Raw genomic sequence first — 23,048 nt, 5'->3', positions numbered from 1 at the left:
AGCAGCAAGACAAAGGTCACTGAAAGCGGGGGAGTAAAGCACATAATGTGTTGTCTAATGGAAATGTTTTGTGAAAGTGGTTAAACTACCTCAATTGCTCCATGTGTATCCATAAGGTGCTTATAGGCTAATAATCAATCAAAACCTGTGTAGAGGAAGAGTGGTGCAGTTGCCCATAGCAACCAATCAGATCACTTCTTTCATTTTTCAGAGGCCTTTTTAAAAATAAAATAAGCTATCTGGTTGCTATGGGCAACTGCACCGCTCTTCCTGTACGCTTGTTACGATAAATCCCCATTTATATTTCAGACTACAAAGAGCGTGTCCTGTTCTGTTACCTTAGTGGTCTATGTACCACCTTGTTTTATCTGCCACATCCCTCATTTAGATTTTTTGCTGGGGGTTACATGTAAATGTGATGGACTATGCAACATGTCACAGAGGGCAGTGATGCCAGGCTATTCCAATGCCAGGCCCGTTTGCTTCTGGTGTCATTTTTTTAAACCATTGCACAGATTTGTTACAATTTATGGTGCATACAAGAAGGATTTTTCCATTTCCATGTTTTAGTACTTCACTGCTGGATTTGATTTTAATGTTTTTAATTGAATAAACTACACATTTTATTCAGGATTTCAAAGTGTTTGAGCCCTTTTTTCTACTTTTGTACATGGAGGCATTGTGAGGGCTCGTGCACAGGAACAAGTGAGCTGTACGTCCCTTCTTTTCTCCATATTGTGGGCTATTTACACATTAAATTATTGCACAAAGAAGAGAATTCATTGTCTTATAGAAGCACATTAGGGCACAATGCGCACCTACAGCCCTGTAATATAGACTATGTGTGCCACCTCAAACAGTATGGGGGAGATTTATCAAAACCTGTCCAGAGGAAAAGTTGCTGAGTTGCCCATAGCAACCAATCAGATCGCTTCTTTCAATGTTTGAAAAGTCTTCTGCAAAATGAAAGCAGCGATCTGGTTGGTTGCAATGGGGAACTTGGCAACTTTTCCCCTGGACAGGTTTTGATAAATCTCCCTCATGTGTTAAGAAAGTGCCCTTTCCTGGAAACTAAGAAGGTGTGATTCTTAGAATGTACTATGGATGTGGTGTCCTGGACATAACATTTAATAGCCTATCATTAGGACAAGTCATCCATGTATGATGGCGCTTCTTTGGTCAGCAGAGCAAACAGATGTCCAAATATTTGTGAACTTTTCTCAGCCACTTTCACTTGGGCACATGGAAGTAACATGGCGTGGATGCCACAGCTTGTTTAGTTCTTCTGATAGAATTTGTCTCAGATGGTGGTTCCCCACCAGCCATAAATGAATGGCCCATCCCAAGAACAGGACATCGATGCTATATCCAGAAAAAACCCTTTAAGAGACCAAATAAATACAGTCTGGGCCCACTGACCATTTGGAGAACAATTATAATCAGGTAGACCACTATAGTTTAGAACTCTGTGGGGTCAAATTGGTATTATCCAAGATAGTTGAAAGATGAAGACCAAAATACCAGAAAAGGATCCTTAAAGTCTTTTAATCCTCTTAGTGTTGATGTAAAGTATCTGCGCTCTCTGTTGTGCTGATGCAGCAAAGTGTCAATGTCTACAGAGAATGTGATCCCCATTCATGACTACTCAATAACTGAACACTAGGTCAGGAAGGTAACCTGCTTTTTATAGCCTTTTCTTCAGGAAGAATCTGGAAAGCTGATCTGTCAGGTCACCCTGATAAGAGGAAATCAAAGTAAAATAAATTTGTAGACCTTGCAGATTTACTAATGCAGCCCTAAAATGTATCTTGTATACACATTATAATATTAGTTTTCACAAAAGGAGGGTAAATCTTCCCCAGTGTCTTTATGAATGTTTATTTTCTGTAGCACCGTTCATGTACACTAGGCAATACATATTCTGTTAACCAGAGCAGTCACTCCATTCAGCCAGGCGGATAGGTCAAAAGTTTTTATAATTTAGAAACCCCTTAACACATTCTGCTGTACATGCATGGTAAATGCGTGTTACGAAAAGTATGAGCTTTCGAGCCTGCTCCATTCCCTGCGGCTGCCCCCTACTATCTGCAGCTGACATCAGTGGTCTTCTCAATAGTGCACGGTTTCACTCACCATCTCACAGTGATCTCCATCCAGTTGCACGAGAAGGGCTCCATAGACTTATAAAACAACCAGTCTAGTGCAACTAGATGGAGATAGCAGCGACCCAGGGAGAGAAGCACACAGTCGCCACTTTGCTCGTTCTAATGATTAGTGGGGGTCTCAGCACTGAGACCCTGATTGATCAAAATTTTTGACATGCTTCTGTGATGTGACAAGGTTTTTATGTTAAAGGGGTACTCCAGTGGAAATTTTTTTTTTTAAATCAACTGGTGCCAGAAGGTTAAACAGATTTGTAAATGACTTCTATTATAAAATCTTTACCCTTCCAGTACATTTTAGCAAGCTGTATGCTACAGAGGAAATAACCGTATTTATCGGGGGTATACCACGCACCGGCCTATAACATGCACCCTCATTTTACCAAGAATATTTGGGTAAAAAAAGTTTTATAGCAATGACGCAGGATACGCCACACCGGAGCCAGAAGCAGCGCGGAACCGAACCCGGCAACAGGTAATGATATTAAAACCGGGGATGGGGAGGCAATGGGGTAGCGGCGCCGGCAGTCTCTGGACCCCAGGATAGGCAGGGCAGAGAATCGGGCAGTGACGGCAGGTGTCTGGACCTGCAAAAGCCGCTGCAGTTCATTGATTTAAAGCGCCCTAAAAAATGTATGTTATACGCCGATAAATACGGTATTTTCTTTTTGAATTTATTTTTTGTCTTGTCCACAGTGCTCTGCTGACACCTCTCCTGTCCAGAGCAGCATAGGTTTGCAATGAGGATTTTTTCCTGCTCTGGACAGTTCCTTATAGTGGCATCAGATGTCAGCAGAGAGCACTGTGGACAAGACAAAAAAAGAAATTCAAAAAGAAAAGAATTTCCTCTGTAGCTTACAGCTGCTAAAAGTACTGGAAGGGTAAAGACTTTTTAATAGAAGTAATTTACAAATCTGTTTAAAGGGGTACTCCGGTGCTTAGACATCTTATCCCTTATCCAAAGGATATGGGATAAGATGCCTGACCGCGGGAGTCCCGCCGCTGGGGACCCCCGTGATCTTGCAGGCGGCACCCCGTTTGTAATCAGTCCCCGGAGCATGTTCGCTTCGGGTCTAACTACGGGCGATCACAGGGCCGGCGGCGTGTGATGTCACGCCTGCGCCCCGTGTGACTTCACGCTCCGCCCCTCAATGCAAGCCTACAGCTATCACGCCCTCTCCCGTAGGCTTGCATTGAGGGGCGGAGCGTGACGTCACACGGGGGCGGAGGCGTGACCGCACACGCCGCCCGCCCTGTGATCGCCCGTAATCAGACCTGGAGCGAACACACTCCGGGGACTGATTACAAACTGGGTGCCGCGTGCAAGATCACGGGGGTCCCCAGCGGCGGGACTCCAGCGGTCAGGCATCTTATCCTGTATCCTTTGGATAAGGGATAAGATGTCTAAGCACCGGAGTACCCCTTTAACTTTCTGGCATCAGTTGATTTAAAAAAACACTCTCTGAGTACCCCTTTTAATGATAGAAACGCTTTAAAATTGTCCATTGATTGTAGAAAGTATTATATGAATAGTTCATAATCTGAATGTTACATACTTTATGAGGGTTGTAATGTTTATGAAATATAGAATTGCTGTAAAGGTTCTCACTTGAAGTGCTGCGTTTCGGAAAATTGTTTCAAGGGTGATCCCCAAACATGTATTAGGGCATTTATATAGTGACTATGTAGTTGAATAATTGGCCCAAATTGACTACATACTATTGCTTTGATCAGAAGATCTACCATGCAACAGTGGCTAAAGAGCAGGCATCTCCAGAGATTTGTTCCATTTCTACTAGAGCAGTGTTTCCCCAACCAGGTAGTCTCCAAAGGCTGTCCGTGCATGCTGGGAGTTGTAGTTTTGCAACAGCTGGAGGCACCCTGGGAAACACTGTACTTGAGATTGATACATATCTGGATGTGAGCAGTGCCCGACTGTAGAATATCACCGGCTGATGTTGGTATGAAATTTGCCAAAAATTAAGAGGATATATCCCACTAATAACCCTATATGACCAAAGTATTTTCCCTGCAGCCTATGCTTCAGAACATCATTACTTGTATTGAGTAGGAGAATCTGTGCGTGAGAGCGCCGTTTGTAAAGAGAACAGACGTGGGCGTACATTAGCATTATAATAAGCAGCCTTACAGAGAGTATCAAGAGAGCTATTAATCCAGCAGGGCACATTCCCTGTTATTACTGCACACAGCGTGTCCCTGATGGATGGACCTCATTGCCGGGGAGACTATATTTATAAAATGCTGAAATGTTAAAGCACATTACTCAGCTGTTTTCTTCCATGTGTAATTGACTGTCCTTGTAGTAGGTTATGACTTGGTGCTTTGCATAGCTATTTATGTAGCCGTCATGGATTTGTATCTTCTTTTTTCTTGTGTATTTCTTGTGTTTTTCCAACTAGTTTTACAAAGAGGTGCACATTCCTGGTTATTGGGTGGTTCTGCTAGTGGCCCACTCAATGCTCTCCCTGAGGACACAACTCATAAATGCTTTGTTAGGACAAATTTGGCATGGCAATGCTAGCATGCCAGGACCCTAAAGAGCAGTGGAGACTTCTGCACTAGACCAATTCTGCAGGATGACAGAGGATACTTTATTCTTTAATACACACACGTGTGTGTGTGTGTGTGTGTGTATATATATATATGTATATATATATATATATATATATATATATATATATACATACACACACACACACAGCAACAAGAGAATACAGCAGCACACTGCTAGCACAAAGATATAGATGAAACATGAGTATATAGATGAAACATGAGTATATAGATAGAACTTGAAAAGCTATACAGCTGTAATGCAATGAATGAAGATGAAATGAATGAATGAAATTATGAGGTACTTAGCTTGCAAATTTGGCGCCAAATAGCGTGGACCGTCCCACCACAGTAAGGTGCCCTCATTCTGGGACGGACCCTACACTGTGAATATGCCTCTGTGTGACCTTGCAGACCTTGCAATGCCTGCTGTACTGTTCACACAGAGGCATATTCACAGTGTAGGGTCCGTCCCAGGTCACCTGAGGTCACCTTACCATGGTGGGACGGTCCACGCTATTTGGCGCCAAATTTGCAAGCTAAGTACCTCATAATTTCATAGGTTCATATCTTCATTCATTGCATTACAGCTGTATAGCTTTTCAAGTTCTATCTATATACTCATGTTTTATCTATATACTTCTGTTTCATCTATATCTTTGTGCTAGCAGTGTGCTGCTGTATTCTCCTGTTGCTGTATATTTAGCCCAGCAGCCTGCACCTGCAATCCAGGTTTTTACAATAGTTTGGAATTAATAGAGCTGGCCAACTTATTCTTTGGTTATATATATATATAAAATATGATAGACCAATTATTGGTTTGGCCTCTGGCCAGAGACCCCGCCTCCCGCTTCTCTTCCCATGCCGGTCCTGAGTCCAACCCCCGCCGCAGCCCCATTGCCTCCCCCATCCCCGGTTTTATAATTACCTGTCCCCATCTGGCTCCTGCGGCATCCTGCGCTGTTAATGTGCGCTGCGCAATGACGAGACACGTCCTCAACGCAACGTCACCATCAGGGCGCACAGTGACAGCTCAGGATGCCGCCGGAGCCAGAAGTAGCGCCGACCCTGGGAACAGGTAATTATAAAACTGGGAATGAGGGAGGCTATGGGGCTGCGGTGGGGGTTGGACTTCAGGACCAGCAGGGGGAGAGAAGTGGGTGGCGGGGTCTCTGGCCAGAGGATAGGCAGGGGGGGCAGCAGTGGTGGTGGTTGGACTAGGGAGGACCCCAGGACAGGCAGGGGGAGAGAAGCGGGCGGCGGCGGTCTCTGGCCCTGCAAAAGCTGCTGCAGTTCATTGATTTGAAGCACCCGCTTCTCTCCCCCTGTCTGTCCTGGGGTCCTCCCTAGTCCAACCCCCATCGGCTGGAGAATAGCCGATAACTTATACCGGAATATTGGTATAAGTTATCGGCTATCTGCCTCAAAGTTTACAGATTGTCGGTATTGGCCCTAAAAAAAAATATAATATCGGTTGATCCCTAATATAAATATATATATATATATATATATATATATATATATATATATATATATATATATATATATATATATATATATAATATACACTGTATATTTTGAATAAAGTCTTCTCAACCAAAACACAGGACGCTACATATACATGGCCCTCCTGTAGAATTGATCCAGTGTCAATTCTGCAACATGTTCCACAGTGCTGTACAGAGATCATTGCTCTCATAGGTCCCTATATTTGGGGGAGCACAATTAAAATTTAATATTTACCTATCTTTTTTTTGTTTTGTTTTTTTTGTGTGGGAGAAGACCAAATCAACCTGAGAACGCATGCAAACACCGGGAGAATGCACAAACTCCATGCAGATGCCTTAGACATATTTAAACCCAGGACCCCAGCACTTCAAGGCAGCATACACATATTTTACATATCAGGATGTAGTGTAGGACTCTTGTATGGTTTACTAAGACAAAATGCCTCTTTTGTATGATCTTTGTTTGTATGTTTTACATGTTTGTATGTTTCTTTTAGGATGGGGTGACTCGGTTGGCTCTCCGTCAGAGACTGGAATGACCTATGATGCTCTCCATGTTTTTGATTGGATAAAGGCCAGAAGCGGAGACAACCCTGTGTACATCTGGGGGCACTCCTTAGGCACAGGGTAAGTACCGTAGTTGTTAAAAAGTTGCACTATGTAGCAGTTTTTTGGGGGGATTGTATGGACACAAAAAAAAAAAAAAAAATATATATAATATATATATATATACACACACAGTCCAAATAGAAACAGCACATCAAGCCAGATAAAGAAATTATGAATAGGTAAAGGAAGAAGCGGTAGGTTTATTCACGATAGCCTGGTCAACGAATCGTTTCACGCACCTGCGCATAATCACTGACCTCTGACTTCCTTCCACACCTCTTCCTATTTATACAATACAGGTAACTTTATTAACCAGCCAAACAACACACATTAAAATTGTACAAAAATACATTACTGAGAGTCACGTTGCTTCATATTCCAACCTATTGATTTACTAAAATTCAATTTCATATTAAAAGTCACGGCACTTCATATTACAAGATCCAAGCTATAAATTTCTCAATGACCAACTCTTGCTGATTCCCAAGGAGCTGGTTACTCAGGGGGGAATACACTTAAATCGATCCGTGTGTTCAAGCACAAAGGACCTATTGCGTCTGTTCGAAGAATGAATTCTGTTTCCTTCTGTAACAATAATTTTTGTCTGTCACCCCCTCTAGGTGGTAAATGCTTCACAGACAGTCCTATAAATTTCAAATGTTCTTCTTTTATTTTCATGAGCACCACTCATATGTCCCAATAATTCCCATACCTGTAGTCATAGACCTCAAATATTCTTTTATCCTTATGTGCAAGGGTCGGATCGTTTTACCTATATAATATTTTTTGCAACTACAAACCAAGGCATAAACGACAAAACTCGTTTTACAAGTAATAAAATTATTAATTTTAACAGTGTATGAACCCAGTTGTATTGCTTTTTGATTACCTAAAAGGTGACATGTTGCATTGTCCACATTTAAAGTTGCCAACCGGCATCTGTCTCTGCAACCAGTTAGATTTCTTGTTATTCTCTTATTTTTTTTTATCTGTTTTTAACCAGAATGTCCCTTTTTAAATTCTTAGTTCTTCTAAATGAGACTAACAGTTTGGTATGTAAGGTGTCCTTTAATAATTCATCTTTATGCAAAATATGCCAATTCTTAAAAATGGACGACCTGATCACCTTCTTCATGGGACTAAATTCAAATGAAATAAGAAAAAAAAATTGGGTTATTGATACCTGATTTTTTGCTATTTTTTTATGTAGCATTTGGGAGCGTGGAATGGCTAGTGTCCTATCATGGGCTTCTTTTACCAATTTTTCCAGATAACCCCTGTCTTTTAATCTGTCGCATAGTTCATTGGCTTGTTGTCTAAACGTGTCCTCACTTGTGTTGATCCTCCGCAACCGCACCATCTGACCATATGTTTAAGATTTTTTAACATATGGGTGGTAACTATCATACCTTAGCGAGTTTGTCGCTGTAGGTTTTCTATATCCCTCAATATTTAATTGGTCCTGAGTTATTTTAAGCCTAACGTCTAAAAGTTTTATACTGGATTCACTAGAAATGCTAGTAAAGTGCATATTTAATGTGTTGTTATTCATATATTGCACAAATTCACTGAACTGCTCTTGTGACCCCGCCCAAAACACAAAAATATCGTCCACATAGCGTTTAATAACTATAAATACTGCTTAAAGGGATTAGACATAGAATAAATTAAATCATCTTCCAGGGACCACAAAAAAATATTTGCAAAAGTGGGGGCCACAGGGGTCCCCATCGCTGTGCCGTCCGCCTGAATATACCAGTCCCCATAAAATTGAAACACGTTGTGACTCAATACAAATTGCAACATTTCACATATATAATTAACAAAATTGTCCCCATATGCCTGTAGCATTACCAGATGACCTCGGACAGCATGTGCACCCACATCCTGCGGGATGCGGGTGTATCGACTCTATATGTCTATACTGGCCAGGGCTAAACCCTGCTATCATCCAAAATCCTGCACTATGTTAAGCAAATGGCTCGTGTCCTGCATATGCGCTGGAACTGTTTTTTACACTGGGCGTAAAATCCAGTCCAAATATTGTGAAATGGGTTCCAATAAGGAACCCCTTCCTGCAACTATTGGACGGCCCGGAAGTGCCTCAATGTTTTTATGCATCTTCAAGATCCAATACCAGTATGTTTTTTTTTGGAAACAAAATATTTATTTATTTTTCGGCAAATCTGGAAAAGAAGATATTCAATTCAACACCCTTACGTAATAATGATCTAACTAGGTCTTTATGTCGTGTGGGGTCACCGTTCAATTTCATATAAGTGGTAGAATTAGATAGTTGACGTTCTGCTTCTTCTAGAAAAGGCTGCATTCACATCTCTTTTTTGCTATACGGTCCCCGTTTCAGGTTTTTTGTAAAAAAATTAAAGGGGTAGTCCAGTGGTGAAAAACTTATCCCCTATCCTAAGGATAGGGGATAAGTTTGAGATCGCGGGGGGTCCGACCGCTGGGGCCCCCTGCGATCTCTCTGTACGGGGCCCCGGCTCTCCGCCGAGATAGCGGGTGTCGACCCCCGCACGAGGCGGCGGCCGACACGCCTCCTCAATACATCTCTATGGCAGAGCCGGAGATTGCCGAAGGCAGCGCTTCGGCTCTGCCATAGAGTTGTATTGAGGGGGCGTGTCGGCCGCCGCCTCGTGCGGAGGTCGACACGCCCCCTTCCAGCGGGCTGTCGGGGCTCCGTACAGGAGATAGCGGGGGGCCCCAGGGGTCGGACCCCCCGCGATCTGCAACTTATCCCCTATCCTTAGGATAGGGGATAAGTTGCTCACCACTGAATCACCACTGGACTACTCCTTTAAATAAATCGTAAACACAACCGTATATATACCTCCAGTACGGTTTAAAACCATATACGGTTTGAAAGTGGATGTCTGGTTGCATACGGTTTAATACGTTTTTTTGAAGAAAAAAAAAAAAAAGGATACGGTTTTATGTTTGTCCTTAATTAAATTTCTTGTTTTATTTGTGGGAAGAACTTTCGGCATGCACTGCGCATGTGCAAACTGCCAAACTGTATTGTGCAAACCAGATGGAACCGTACGCACATACGGTTCAGTATGGGTCCCATAGACCACCATTTAAAAAAAAAAACTTATACGGGTTGTATCCAGTTTTTCACCTGGACATAAAACCATAGTAGACCTATGGTTTTGTGTACGAGAAAAAAACGGATAAAAGCGTGTATGATGCAAAACGTACAAAAGCGGATGCTACGTTTGGCATATGGTTTTCTTTGAAGTGTCTATACATATGGTTTGTAATACGGTTCCATGCATTTTTTTTCACTGACACTGGTTACGGGAACTGTATTGCAAAAATGAGATGTGAATGCAGCCTAATATTGTTTAGATAATAACACAATATTGCCCCCTTTATCTGCGGGTCGTACGATAATGTTCTGCTGGGAAGACAGCCATCTCAAAGCTTCTTGCTCACCTTTTGTTAGATTAGAATGTTGATCCGGATATATTAGTGATTTTACGTCACGCTGCACACATTCTGCTTCTTCCTTTACCAGTTCACTCTGTCATTTCTGGATGAGCACCAGCGGTAGGCGGAGGATCCGTGAGTAGCGGGCGTGATTGTTTGTATCCCAGTGGCCCGTGCCAACATCAGTTTCTTCCTCATTGGCAAATTATAAATACCGTAGGTGCACGCATAATCCCAATCCACATATAGCAAATAGATACAGCACACCTGGATACATAATATACCTAAAGGATCACTCCTAACATGACATGCATGATGACTGGATTCTCTTGTGTCTCTCTCTCTTGTCTCTGTTCTATTTTTTTTTTTCTTGTGAAGATCCTCGTTTCATACATCCCCCAAAACCCCTGCAAAAACCTTTTTTTTTTTTTCTATTAAAAGAACGCTTTATTTGGTTTTTCAATAAAATAAATACAAAACAATAGAGCTGGGTAATCCCGACATGGCAGAAAGAGAAGCAGTAACAAGGGCATATATTGCACACAGCACATAAATATAAAATGAAGGTGCAATATTAATGCCATGGTATTATAAAGTGCAATATAAATAAACCGTTGTTCTGGCGTTTTTGGGAGCATAAAACCATAGACCTCATGGTGCATTATCTTATACTGATATGGAAACCTCCATGTTTCACAAATAATAGCTTTACAGATTTTTGCCCAACTCTATAAGACTAGAAGAGTAAGATTCTTTCCCCAGCTTCTCCTCCCTATAGCGAAATAAAGTCAGCTACCGCCTTAATACCTTTCCTGGTGAGGTGACTATACAAGAATGACATAGTGGTGTGAAGAGTCAGAGGAAACCATTGAGTCAAAAGAAGATCAGTCAGTCGATGGTGGAGAAAAGTCGTGAGTTTCTGGTATTGTAGAAAGTGTCCTTTCCCTAGGCCATATGTGTCCATCACTTCCTGGAAAGTCAGATAATGTGGTTCAGTCGGGTGGAGTAGCTGTTGCACCGAAAGAATCCTCCCCTCCCTCCACAGAGCATACAACCAGTTATCTCTTCCCTCAGGGAACTCTGGGTGTGATCACCTATTGCAACCCCACAAGCCTTCCAGGCCACGACAGTGTCCTTCAGAAGGAGACTGCCCTTCACCTGAGGGGGGAAAGGCCGAATATCTAGTATGCAATAAAGCGTACAAAAACAAATTGGCCACCATAGCCGATTCGAGGGACCAGTTAGAATATTGACTGGTACCTTTTCAGCCAATCTACACAAATTCATGCTAGGTTATAATGACAAACATCAGGAAAATTAAACCCCCTTTGAACTTTTGTAACATTAATTTGCATAGAACGATGTGGGGATGTTTGTGAGCCCAGAGGAAATTGGTGAATGTAGAGTTTAAAGGATAAGTATCATGAAGAAAAACGTATCCCCTATCCTAAGGATAGTTTAGGATAAGTTTTGGATTGCGGGGGGGTCGGAGCGCTGGGCCCCCCACGATCTCCTGTTTGAAGCCCCGATTCTCCAGCACAGGAGGGCGTCACGACCCCCACCCGAAGTGGAGGCCGTCATGCCCCCTCCATAAATCTCTATGGGAGAACCAAAGATTGCCGAACGGCTCTACCATAGAGCTATATGGAGGTGGCCTGGCGGCCTCTGCTTCGGACGGGGGTTGTGATGCGCTCCTGTGCTGGAGAACCAGGGCTTCAAACAGGGGACCGCGGGGGCTCCAGCACTCGGACCCCTTGCGCAATCTAAAACTGAAACATCCCTGTTGGTGAGGAGTAAGGGCAGGGTTTGTATAGGGTACAGCAGTCCAGAGAAGGCAAGCATTTTAATCAGGAGGCAACGGCCAGGAAAGGTAAGGGTAACATGTTCCAACGAAGGAGATCTGCATAGATTTTCTGGAAGAGAGGCAGGTAGTTCAAAGAATACAAGGACTGTGAAGTCCTCACAATCCAAATCCCTAAATATTTTAGGGACGTCCTAAAGAAAAGTAAGTAAGAAGATCAAAAACTAGTCCCAGGTCCCTCCCTAGTTGAGCTAGAAATAAGAGCAGATCATCAGCGAAATGTGCGTGTTTCACCGATGAACGGCCCACCGCTATACCTTCAATCCCAGAATCAGCGGCCAGTACCCGTGAGAGAGGCTCCATGGCCAAATTAAATAGCAGAAGGGAAAGAGGACAACCCTGTCACCTGCCCTTCTGAGGCATGAAAGGGGACGAGATAAATCCCGTGGTATGTATCCGGGCCTGCAGAGATGTATATAGAGCCTGCAGATTTTGAAGAAAGGCACCCCCAAAACCCATACGTCCCAGAACCATCCAGAGCCAGCTCCAGCGCATATTGTCAAAAGCCTTCTCTCAGCATCTATAGACAATATGGCTGGAACTAGATGGATGTGAGGTCGGAGCTGGATATTATCGAGCACCGCAATTATTTTTCGCACGTTTGCCACCATGACCGGATCCAAATGTCCAACCCTTGGTTTTTTGGTGATGGTTTTTGTTGTATACATTGTTTCCTTTCCATCTTGGTGTTCTTTACACATACACTGGTGAGGGAGAAAGGGGTGAGCTTTCCGGTCCAAATCACGAGGAGGAACCATCTTAGGGGTGCTGTCCTGGACACTTCCTAGAAATGGAATTGTTGGGAGTATAGTAGGGATGCCCCGATACGCTTTTTTAAGACAGAGTATGAGTACAGTTACTGTAATTCTAGTACTCGCCGATATCAATTACGAGTACTTTTATTTTAAAGGGAATCTGACACCAGGGTGACCCGGTCTCTGGCGCTGTTTACCGTATGATATGTGGGTCCTTGTTGTGTGCAATGGAGGCTGCTGCTGTGGTATGAGCCAAGATTTCTCTCTTCTCCATTGGGCAGAACAGGGAATTTGCATTGGCTGCGAGACCAATGTCTCCGGAGCGATTGCGCTGATGTTCACATGGTGAGCAGCAGTAGAAACCGGGTCACCTGCACTATCTACCTATAAATGGAAGTTAGTGCAGTTGACTCTGCTGTAAGATTGCTTATAATAGTAGCGTAATAGAGTATCCTCTTGTATGTAGTATAGATAGTTGCAGACATTAGCAGCAGCCCCCTGTAGACAGCAGCCCCCCCCCCCTCTTGTAAACAGCAGGCCCCCCCACCCTTGGTAGTGCCCCTGGGAGTTGCTCACCTGCGGCTGTCCTCTATCGGGTGTTGCCGCTCTGCTGCCCCGTTCTCCTGTCATGGCGTCCTATGAAGGAGCATGTGACATATACGTCACTCTGCTTCCTCCGTAGCGTTATGCTGGGCACAGTGGAAGAGGTGGAGTGACGGGTGTGTCACATGCTCCTCCATGGGACGCCATGATGCGGATGGGAGAACGGGGCAGCGGAGCGGGGCATGCATATGACTGTAGGATGCCGCACTACAGCAGGTATCTGACTTGATATCGGGGACATTAAACGAGTCCCTGATTCCATGCAAATGCCGGGTATCGACCCCGATACTGATACTAGTATTGGTATCGGGACATATCTATAGTATAGATAACTGTATACCACAGTTAGGCATTTTGAAAAGGCCTTTTGGTAGACTGAATAAGCAGCCTGCATTTCTGAACTAGCAGCATCTGCTGCTGTATACAGAAAACATAAATGTATAGATATTTGACCTGTTATGTGAATTGTAGGTTGTACAATGAACGTTTTACAGTACTACAGTAGGTTTAACCAAAGTAAGTGCGTACTAACAGGTATTTTTTTTTATTTTAGGGTTGCTACAAATTTAGTGAGAAGGCTGTGCGAAAGAGGTATGTGATGTGTTTAACTACAGTATATCATTGTCTTACCAAGAAAATTGTATATACTTTGGCTTATTATGGCTTTCTTTTAACCCCTTAAAGGGGTACTCCGTTTTTTTTAATAATTTTTTTTTTAAAGTTACAGATTTGTAAATTAATTCTATTTAAAAAATCTTAATCCTTCTAGTACTTATCAGCTGCTGTATGATCCACAGGAAGCTGAGTTGTCCTTTTCTGTCTGACCACAGTGCTCTCTGCTGACACCTCTGTCCGTGTGCGGAACTATTCGGAGCAGGAGAGCTTTGCTATTGGGATTTGCTTCTACTCTGGACAGAGAGCACTGTGGTTAGGCAGAAAAGAACAACTCCACTTCCTCTGTAGTATACAGAAGCTGATAAGTACTGGAAGGATTATGATTTTTTAATAGAAGTAGCCAGTTGATATGAAATTTTTTTCCCCATCAATAATTTTACCACATAATCTATGGCAAAACCAAAATACAATTTTTATGGGCAAAATTGAAAAAAAAAAACCCCTCCATTTTGTAACTTTTGGGGACTTAAAATTCCATAAAATTTCCATAAAATTTCCATAAAAATTACACCTTATCTTTATTCTGTAGGGTCCATACAGTTACAATTATACCCAAATTACATAGGTTATATTTTGTAACAATAACTTTTTGTAGTAAAATTAGCATGTTTAACCTCTTAAGGACCCAGGACGTACGGGGACGTCCCCGCACCCTGGGTTTAAGGACCCAGGACGTCCCCGTACGTCCTGGCATTTTCCGGTCCCTGCCGCGCGCCGGGCAGAGATCGGAACTGGATGCCTGCTGAAATCCTTCAGCAGGCATCCAGGGCAAATGCCGAGGGGGGCCATGTAGGCCCCCCATGTCGGCGATCGCCGCAAATCGCAAGGGAAATCGCCCTTGCGATCTGCGGCGATACCGGGCTGATCGGGTCTCTGGGACCCGATCGCCCGGTAATTTCGCATGATCCCGGCTGTCACAGACAGCCAGGACCATGCTAACGTATAGGAGCGAGGTGGCAAGCCTGCCACCTCCTCCTATCCCCTGCGATTCTTCGGTTAGTTAACCGACCAATCGCAGGAGGGGGGGCGGTTACTTCCTCCCATCCTGCCCGGCCCCTTGAAGTCCGGAGAGGACGGGAGGAAGACCGGAGGACGCGGCGGGGGAGTGCTGGGGACCGGCCCCGGTACTTACCTCGTCCCCGAAGACCCGGATCCCGGCGAGGAAGATGGCGGCGGCGGCGACAGGTGAGTATATCTTCAGCCGCGGTCGGGCCCTTTACAGCAATGCACGTCGCCGTAAAGCGACATGCATTGCTGTATTGGGACCCTGTAAACTACAACTCCCAGCATGCACAGACAGTCCTTGGCGTCTGGGCATGCTGGGAGTTGCAGTTTTGCAACTTCTGGAGGTCCACAGTTTTTGGACCACTGTGCCCTTCCAGATGTTGCAAAACTACACATCCTCAGCATGCCCTTACTGTCCAGGCATGCTGGGAGTTGTAGTTCTGTAACATCTGGCCCTTCAGATGTTGCAGAACTACAACTCCCAGCATGCCTGGACAGTTTTGGCAAACTGGGAGTTGTAGTTTTGCAACATCTGGAAGGGCACAGATTGGGAACCACTGTATTAGTGGTCTGCAAACTGTAGTCCTCCAGATGTTGCAAAACTACAACTCCAAGCATGCTGGGAGTTGTAGTTCGGCAACATCTGGCTCTAAAGATGTTGCCGAACTACTACTCCCAGCATGCCTGAGAATGTTTGGGAGTTGTGGTTTTGCAACAGCTGGAGGCACACTGGTTGGGAAACATTGTTTCCTAACTCAGTGTTTCCCAACCCGTGTGCCTCCAGCTGTTGCAAAACCACAACTCCCAAACATTCTCGGGCATGCTGGGAGTAGTAGTTTTGCAACAGCTGGAGGTGTCCCCCCCCCCCCCCCTGTGAATGTACAGGATACATTCACATGGGCAGGGGCTTACAGTGAGTATCGGGCTGCAAGTTTGCGATGCAGCAAATTTTGCGCGGCAGCTCAAACTCGCTGTAACCCCCCGCCCGTGTGACTGTACCCTAAAAACACTACACTACACTAACACAAAATAAAATAAAAAGTAAAAAAACACTACATATACACATACCCCTACACAGCCCCCCTCCCTCCCCAATAAAAATGAAAAACGTCTGGTACGCCTCTCTTTCCAAAATGGAGCCTCCAGCTATTGCAAAACAACAACTCCCAGTATTGCCGGACAGCCGTTGACTGTCCAGGCATGCTGGGAGTTTTGCAACAGCTGGAGGCACCCTGTTTGGGAATCACTGGCGTAGAATACCCCTATGTCCACCCCTATGCAAATCCCTAATTCAGGCCTCAAATGCACATGGTGCTCTCACTTTGGAGCCCTGTCGTATTTCAAGGCAACAGTTTAGGGCCACATATGGGGTATCGCCGTACTCGGGAGAAATTGACTAACAAATCTTGGGGGTCTTTCTCCTTTCACCCCTTATGAAAAGGTGAAGTTGGGGTCTACACCAGCATGTTAGTGTAAAAAAATAAACTTTTTACACTAACATGCTGGTGTTGCCCTATACTTTTCATTTTGAAAAGAGGTAAAGGGGAAAAAAGCCCCCCAAAATTTGTAACGCAATTTCTCCCGACTACAGAGATACCCCATATGTGGGCAAAAAGTGCTCTGGGGACGCACAACAAGGCCCAGAAGGGAGAGTGCGCCATGTACATTTGAGGTGATTTGCACAGGGGTGGCTGAGTGTTACAGCGGTTTTGACAAACGCAAAAACCCCACATGTGACCCCATTTCGGAAACTACACCCCTCACGGAATGTAATGAGGGGGTGCAGTGAGAATTTACACCCCACAGGTGTCTGACAGATCTTTGGAACAGTGGGCTGTGCAAATTATAAATTTTGTACAGCCCACTGTTCCAAAGATCTGACAGACACCAGTGGGGGGTAAAAGCTCACTGTACCCCTTGTTACGTTCCTCAAGGGGTCTAGTTTCCAAAATGGTATGCCATGTGGGGGTTATTTTGCTGTCCTGGCACCATAGGGGCTTCCTAAATGCGACATGCCCCCCGAGCAAAATTTGCTCTCAAAAAGCCAAATATGACTCCTTCTCTTCTGAGCATTGTAGTTTGCCCGTAGTGCACTTCAGGTCAACTTATGGGGTACCTCCATACTCAGAAGAGATGTGGTTACAAATTTTGGGGGGTATTTTCTGCTATTAACCCTTGCAAAAATGTGAAATTTGGGGGGGAAACACACCTTTTAGTAAATTTTTTTTTTTTTTTTTACATATGCAAAAGTCATGAAACCCCTGTGGGGTATTAAGGCTCACTTTATTTCTTGTTACATACCTCAAGGGGTCTAGTTTCCAAAATGGGATGCCATGTGGGGGATTTTTGCTGTTCTGGCACCATAGGGGCTTCCTAAATGCAACATGCCCCCCAAAAACCATTTAAAAAAAACGTACTCTCCAAAATCCCCTTGTCGCTCCTTCCCTTCTGAGCCCTCTACTGCGCCCGCCGAACACTTTACATAGACATATGAGGTATGTGCTTACTCGAGAGAAATTGGGCTACAAACATAAGTATACATTTTCTCCTTTTACCCCTTGTAAAAATTAAAAAATTGGGTCTACAAGAACATGCGAGTGTAAAAAATGGAGATTGTGAATTTTCTCCTTCACTTTGCTGTTATTCCTGTGAAACACCTAAAGGGTTAAAACGCTGACTGAATGTAATTTTGAATACTTTGGGGGGTGCAGTTTTTATAATGGGGTCATTTGTGGGGAATTTCTAATATGAAGACCCTTCAAATCCACTTCAAACCTGAACTGGTCCCTGAAAAATTGTGAGTTTGGAAATTTTGTGAAAAATTGGAAAATTGCTGCTGAACTTTGAAGCCCTATGGTGTCTTCCAAAAGTAAAAACACATCAATTTTATGATGCAAACATAAAGTAGACATATTGGAAATGTGAATAAAAATTATTTGGAATATCCATTTTCCTTACAAGCAGAGAGCTTCAAAGTTAGAAAAATGCAAAATTTTCAAATTTTTCATCAAATTTGGGGATTTTTCACCAAGAAAGGATGCAAGATACCACAAAATGTTACCACTATGTTAAAGTAGAATATGTCACGAAAAAACAATCTCGGAATCAGAATGATAAGTAAAAGCATTCCAGAGTTATTAATGTTTACAGTGGTCAGATGTGCAAAAAATGGCCGGGTCCTAAGGTGTAAAATGGCTGGGTCCTTAAGGGGTTAAAAATATCCTCTTCTGACTCCCATAATTTTATTTTCCTGTATGCAGGGATTTGTGAGGGCTAATTTTTTGGGCCGGGATCTGTAGTTTTTATCGGTACCATTTTTGTTTTGAATGGGACTTTTTGATCGCTTTTAAAAAAAATTTTTTAAGGGTATACAAAGTGACCAAAAATAGCAATTCTGGATTTCGGTATTAGAGATGAGTGAAGTTACAGTACTTCGATTGAACCTTGCAGCTTGGCGGTTGCTAACTTTAGCCTGCATAAGCTAGGACTGTATCCACCTTTTCCAGCCCACCCGAGCACCTGAAAGCTGAACTAATTTATGCAGGAAAAGTCATCAACCGCCGAGCTGAGAAGTTCATGCAGAATCGAAGTACTGTAACTTTGCTAATCTCTATTCGGTATTTTTTTTTTATGTATACGCCATTAACCTTGTGGTTTAATTAACGTCACATTTTTATGCACACATTTACGCACACAGTTATACCACAAACCAAAACCAAACTTTTATTAGGGAAGGGGTAAAATTTAGACTTTAAAAATTTTTTTTTTTTTTTTTTAGCTTGCATACAATGTTCAATGCTTTGCCATAGCATAGCATTGATCCGTGTTACCAGTACTCCATTGCTTCAGCCTGCCATGGCTGACTAGAGCCTTAAAGAACCAATTGGACAGCAAGGAGGCAGGTAAGGGTCCTCCCGCTGTCCTCTCTGCTGATCGGGACATTGCAATGATCCCAATCAGCTTTGCTGAGCTGCTGGGAGTGTATTTTTGGCATTCTAGTTGCCGCAATCAACTTTGATCATGGTGTCTAAAGGGTTCATGCCTGGCATCGGCGGATCGCCAGTGTCCGGCATTAGCCGCAGGTCCTGGCTGTTGGAAGCAGCCGGGACTGAACTGATATGAAGCGAGCTCAGCTTCTGTGCTTGCTTCATAGATCTGCTGCATGGGTGCGCCATGTATATATCGTAGGTCATTAAGGGGTTAAATGGTTTTGCTACAGGTGCTGTTATGTTTTACAAATAGCATATGCAATGATAAGTAATATAATCTTTACCATTGTAGTTATGGAGTCCAGTCTACCAGTCATTAGAGACCTGTGACTACTTTGTTACTCTCTCAAAATTGTGTTTAGGATGTGTGTCTGTTTTCTGCCTCTCAGCGTGACCGTTCTAGTTGCCTTTTTGAAATATGATAAAAAGTTGTAAAAATGTTCCACCATAATTTTTGGTTTAATAGTTTTATAAAAAATTTTTTTGTATAATATCAGAATACAACAGTATAAATAACTAAACAACCATGGTAAGGGCAGTAAGACATACAGTCAAAACAGAAAAGCATACGAAGAGAAGTAATAGAAAAGGAAAAAGGGAAACATAAATATGCTTATAACAGGCTGTTCGAAGGCAAAAAGCAAAAAATAAGTCAAGATTTAAAAAAAATTCTAAAATGATTCCAAAGATGAAGTACTCAATGCCCAATAAAATTAGAATAAAATATATAGTACTTACATCAAAGGGACAGACGAAAGCTTCTCAGTTTAAGCATACATCGGAGATTGCTCTGGCGTGAGAGCGTAGTCAAGACTATCAGGGAAACGTCACATCGAATTGCACAAAAAAACAAGGCTCAATCCAAAAAGAGGTGATTCCACAATGTCCCAAGAACAAGAAATGTGGATGGCACTGACCGGTACTGATGTGCAAAATACACGTCCATAGGGGTACACAGGTTACTCTGCCGGCGAAGTAACCTGTGTTACCCTTATGGACTTGTGTTTTGCACTTTAATAAACTGGATATTTTTTGCACATCAGTACCGGTCAGTGCCATCCACATTTCTTGTTCTTGGGACTTAAATATATAATAAACACCTAGCAAAGAAGATCTGATTAAAATTTGCCAGCAAATAGGTATGTTACAAGAGGCAGTATGGAGAAGCATCCCCACATGACAGTCAAGATCTACAAGAAGAATATTTGCCATTCCCTAGCACTATTCATTTTTAAAATTATTTCAGCTATATCTGGGGTGGTTTTGGATTTCCAGTTATGAAGAATTGCCAGTCTTGCAATGGAAACTGTAATGAAGAAGAGAGGTCTATGCATAGGAGGTATCATTTTAGTATTGACAAATAGTATTTCCATTTGTGGGGAGAATGATATATGAATATCTAAAAGTACAAGAGGACCAAGAGAGGGTTATTCAAGGACAGGACCATAAAATGTGAAGTAGATTACCTCTATGACAACAACCCCTCCAACAGTCCGAGGAGGCATCAGGGTAACTTTTGGCCAGTCTGAGTTATAATGCCAACCTAATAATATATTGAGAGTTAATTCAACATGAGCTGCCCAATTAAGTGATTTTATGAATGAGTTTAAAGGGGTACTCTGCCCCTAGACATCTTATCCCCCTATCCAAAGGATAGGGGATAAGATGTGTGATTGTGGGGGTCCCACCACTGAGGACCCCCGCAATCTCTCCTGCAGCACCCGCTTCATGTCTGATGAGTCACGGTACAGGGGCCGGAGTATCGTGAAATTACAGCTCCGCCCCCTTGTGATGTCGCGCCCCCACAATGAAAATCTATGGGAGGGGGCCATAGACTTGTATTGAGGGGGTGGAGCGGACGTTGCGATACTCCGGCCCCTGTATTGTGAGTCATCAGACACGGAGCGATCTTCACTCTGTGCAGCTGATTACAATTGGGTGCTGCAGGAGAGATTGTGGCGGACCCCCACGGTGAGACATCTTATCCCCTTCCCTTTGGATGGGGGATAAGATGTCTGGGGGGGGGGGGAGTACCCCTTTAAGTTCTCTGTTCCAATCCACAATTGGAAAATGCAGTTTCCAGTTCACGTTTCAAATTACAAAATGGATAAGACTTCTGACTGACTACACTGACTTCTTAAACCTATTTTATAGCTTTTACAGACCTTTTTTTGTTACTTGTTAGAAATATAGGTAAAGAATTCTCCATTTTCAGGGTGAAAGGTTTAAGGGAGTTAAGGATGTGGCAGACCTGGAGGTATTTATAGAAGTCAGAATTAGGAAGAGTATATTGTGACTTAAGTTCAAAGAAGGAGGATAATGTCCCTCACAAGAATAGTTGTGAGACTGTAACAAGGCTGTTACTTATACAAGGGCCAAGATTAACCCCTTGCAGCAAATCGCCATTTATGAATGGCACAGTGGCACGGCAGGGTTATGAAGTGAGCTCAGGAGCTGAGTTCACATTATACCCGCATGGTCCCGGCTGCTATCAGGAAATTGTGATGTCCCGATCAGCTGTAAGGACAGAGGGAGAGTATCTTACCTCCTTTCCTGCTGTCCAATCTGTGCTTCTATGGTGCAGCCAACCATTGCAGGCTGTAGCAATCGATCACCAATAACATTGATCAATGCAGCATTGATCAGTGTATGCAAACTGAAGATTGCATTGAATAGTCTCCTATGGGGACTAAAAAATATTAGTGTTTAAAAAGAAGTTCATAAATATGAATTAACCTAATAAAAGTTTGAATCATTCCCCTTTTACTATTTTAAAATAAAATGATGTAAACAAAAATAAATATAAACATATGTGGTATCACCGCTTGCGTAAATGTCAGAACTATTAAAATGTAATGTTAATTTAACCGCATGGTTAATAGCATAAACGTAAAAAAAAATGCTAAAGTCGAGAATTTTTTATTTTTAATTTCTTCTTATACCAGGAAAAAAATGAATAAAAGGCAATCAAAAAGTCCCATCAAAATAAAAATGGTATCAATAAAAAGACCATGGCGCAAAAAATGAGCCCTCATACGTCACCGTCTACGCAAAAATAAAAAAGTTATGGGGGTCAGACCATTATACTAAAATGTATAATTTTTTAAAAGTTGTAAAGGTATCGTTCTGATGGTATGGACATACAGAATAGATATAACATCTCATTTGTACCAAAAAGTGCACTGCGTAGAAACGGAAGCCCCCAAAACCTGCTAAATTACTTTTTTTTTTTTTTTTTTTCTTGATTTCGCTGTAGATTTGGTGGTAAAACAAGTGATGTCATTACAAAGTACAGTCGGTGGCGCAAAAAGAAGCCCTTATATGGTATATAGCAAATTCATATAAGGGCACAACATATAGCACAACATCATATAGCACAACATCATCTGCGTAAATGGATGTGCGAATGGTCTCCGATAGCAATTTCAGCAATCCAAGGGTCTGACTGCAGTGCCTGTACCAAGGGCTCCATAGATATTTTAAAAGTAAGGGGGGGGGCGGATGTCATCCGTTTGGATCCGTTATTGTTCAGTTAATAAACCAAAAATAATATATATATATATATATATATATATATATATATATATATTATATATATATATATATATATTTTTTTTTTTTTTGGTTACTTTATAATTTCCTCAGTGTGGAGAGCAGGGGGAGGGCAGCAGCTTACAGGAAGTAGGAGAGGAGGATTGTGGGAAATGTAGTCTTTAATGAGTCTGCTTCTCCCTCCATGTTGCAAACAGAGGGATCTTTGGAAGGCCATATCAGGAGATCTGTTGAGCCGATTTTGACAAAACATGTCTTGCTGGATAGGTCTTTTCAAGATTTTGTTTTTACAATGCTTTTAGAATTTC

General features: G+C 42.8%; 1 protein-coding gene across 3 annotated transcripts in view; it reads left to right on the top strand.

The window, feature by feature from the left end:
* Positions 1-23,048, top strand: part of ABHD12 (abhydrolase domain containing 12, lysophospholipase) — a 117,266-nt gene that overhangs the window by 83,771 nt on the left and 10,447 nt on the right. For all 3 annotated transcript variants that reach the window (XR_008891517.1, XM_056567549.1, XM_056567548.1), the window contains exons 7-8: positions 6,739-6,868; positions 14,073-14,110. Coding sequence is in view for 2 of the 3 variants with exons in the window: in XM_056567549.1 (XP_056423524.1) it covers positions 6,739-6,868; positions 14,073-14,110 (168 nt within the window). In the remaining variant the exon portion in view is untranslated. The remainder of the gene's footprint in view (positions 1-6,738; positions 6,869-14,072; positions 14,111-23,048) is intronic.

Source organism: Hyla sarda, chromosome 3, assembly GCF_029499605.1.
Source record: "Hyla sarda isolate aHylSar1 chromosome 3, aHylSar1.hap1, whole genome shotgun sequence".
In the NCBI taxonomy this organism is placed as follows: Eukaryota; Metazoa; Chordata; class Amphibia; order Anura; family Hylidae; genus Hyla; species Hyla sarda.
Note: the sequence above shows the minus strand (reverse complement) of the source record. Positions and strands in the feature narration are given on the sequence as shown.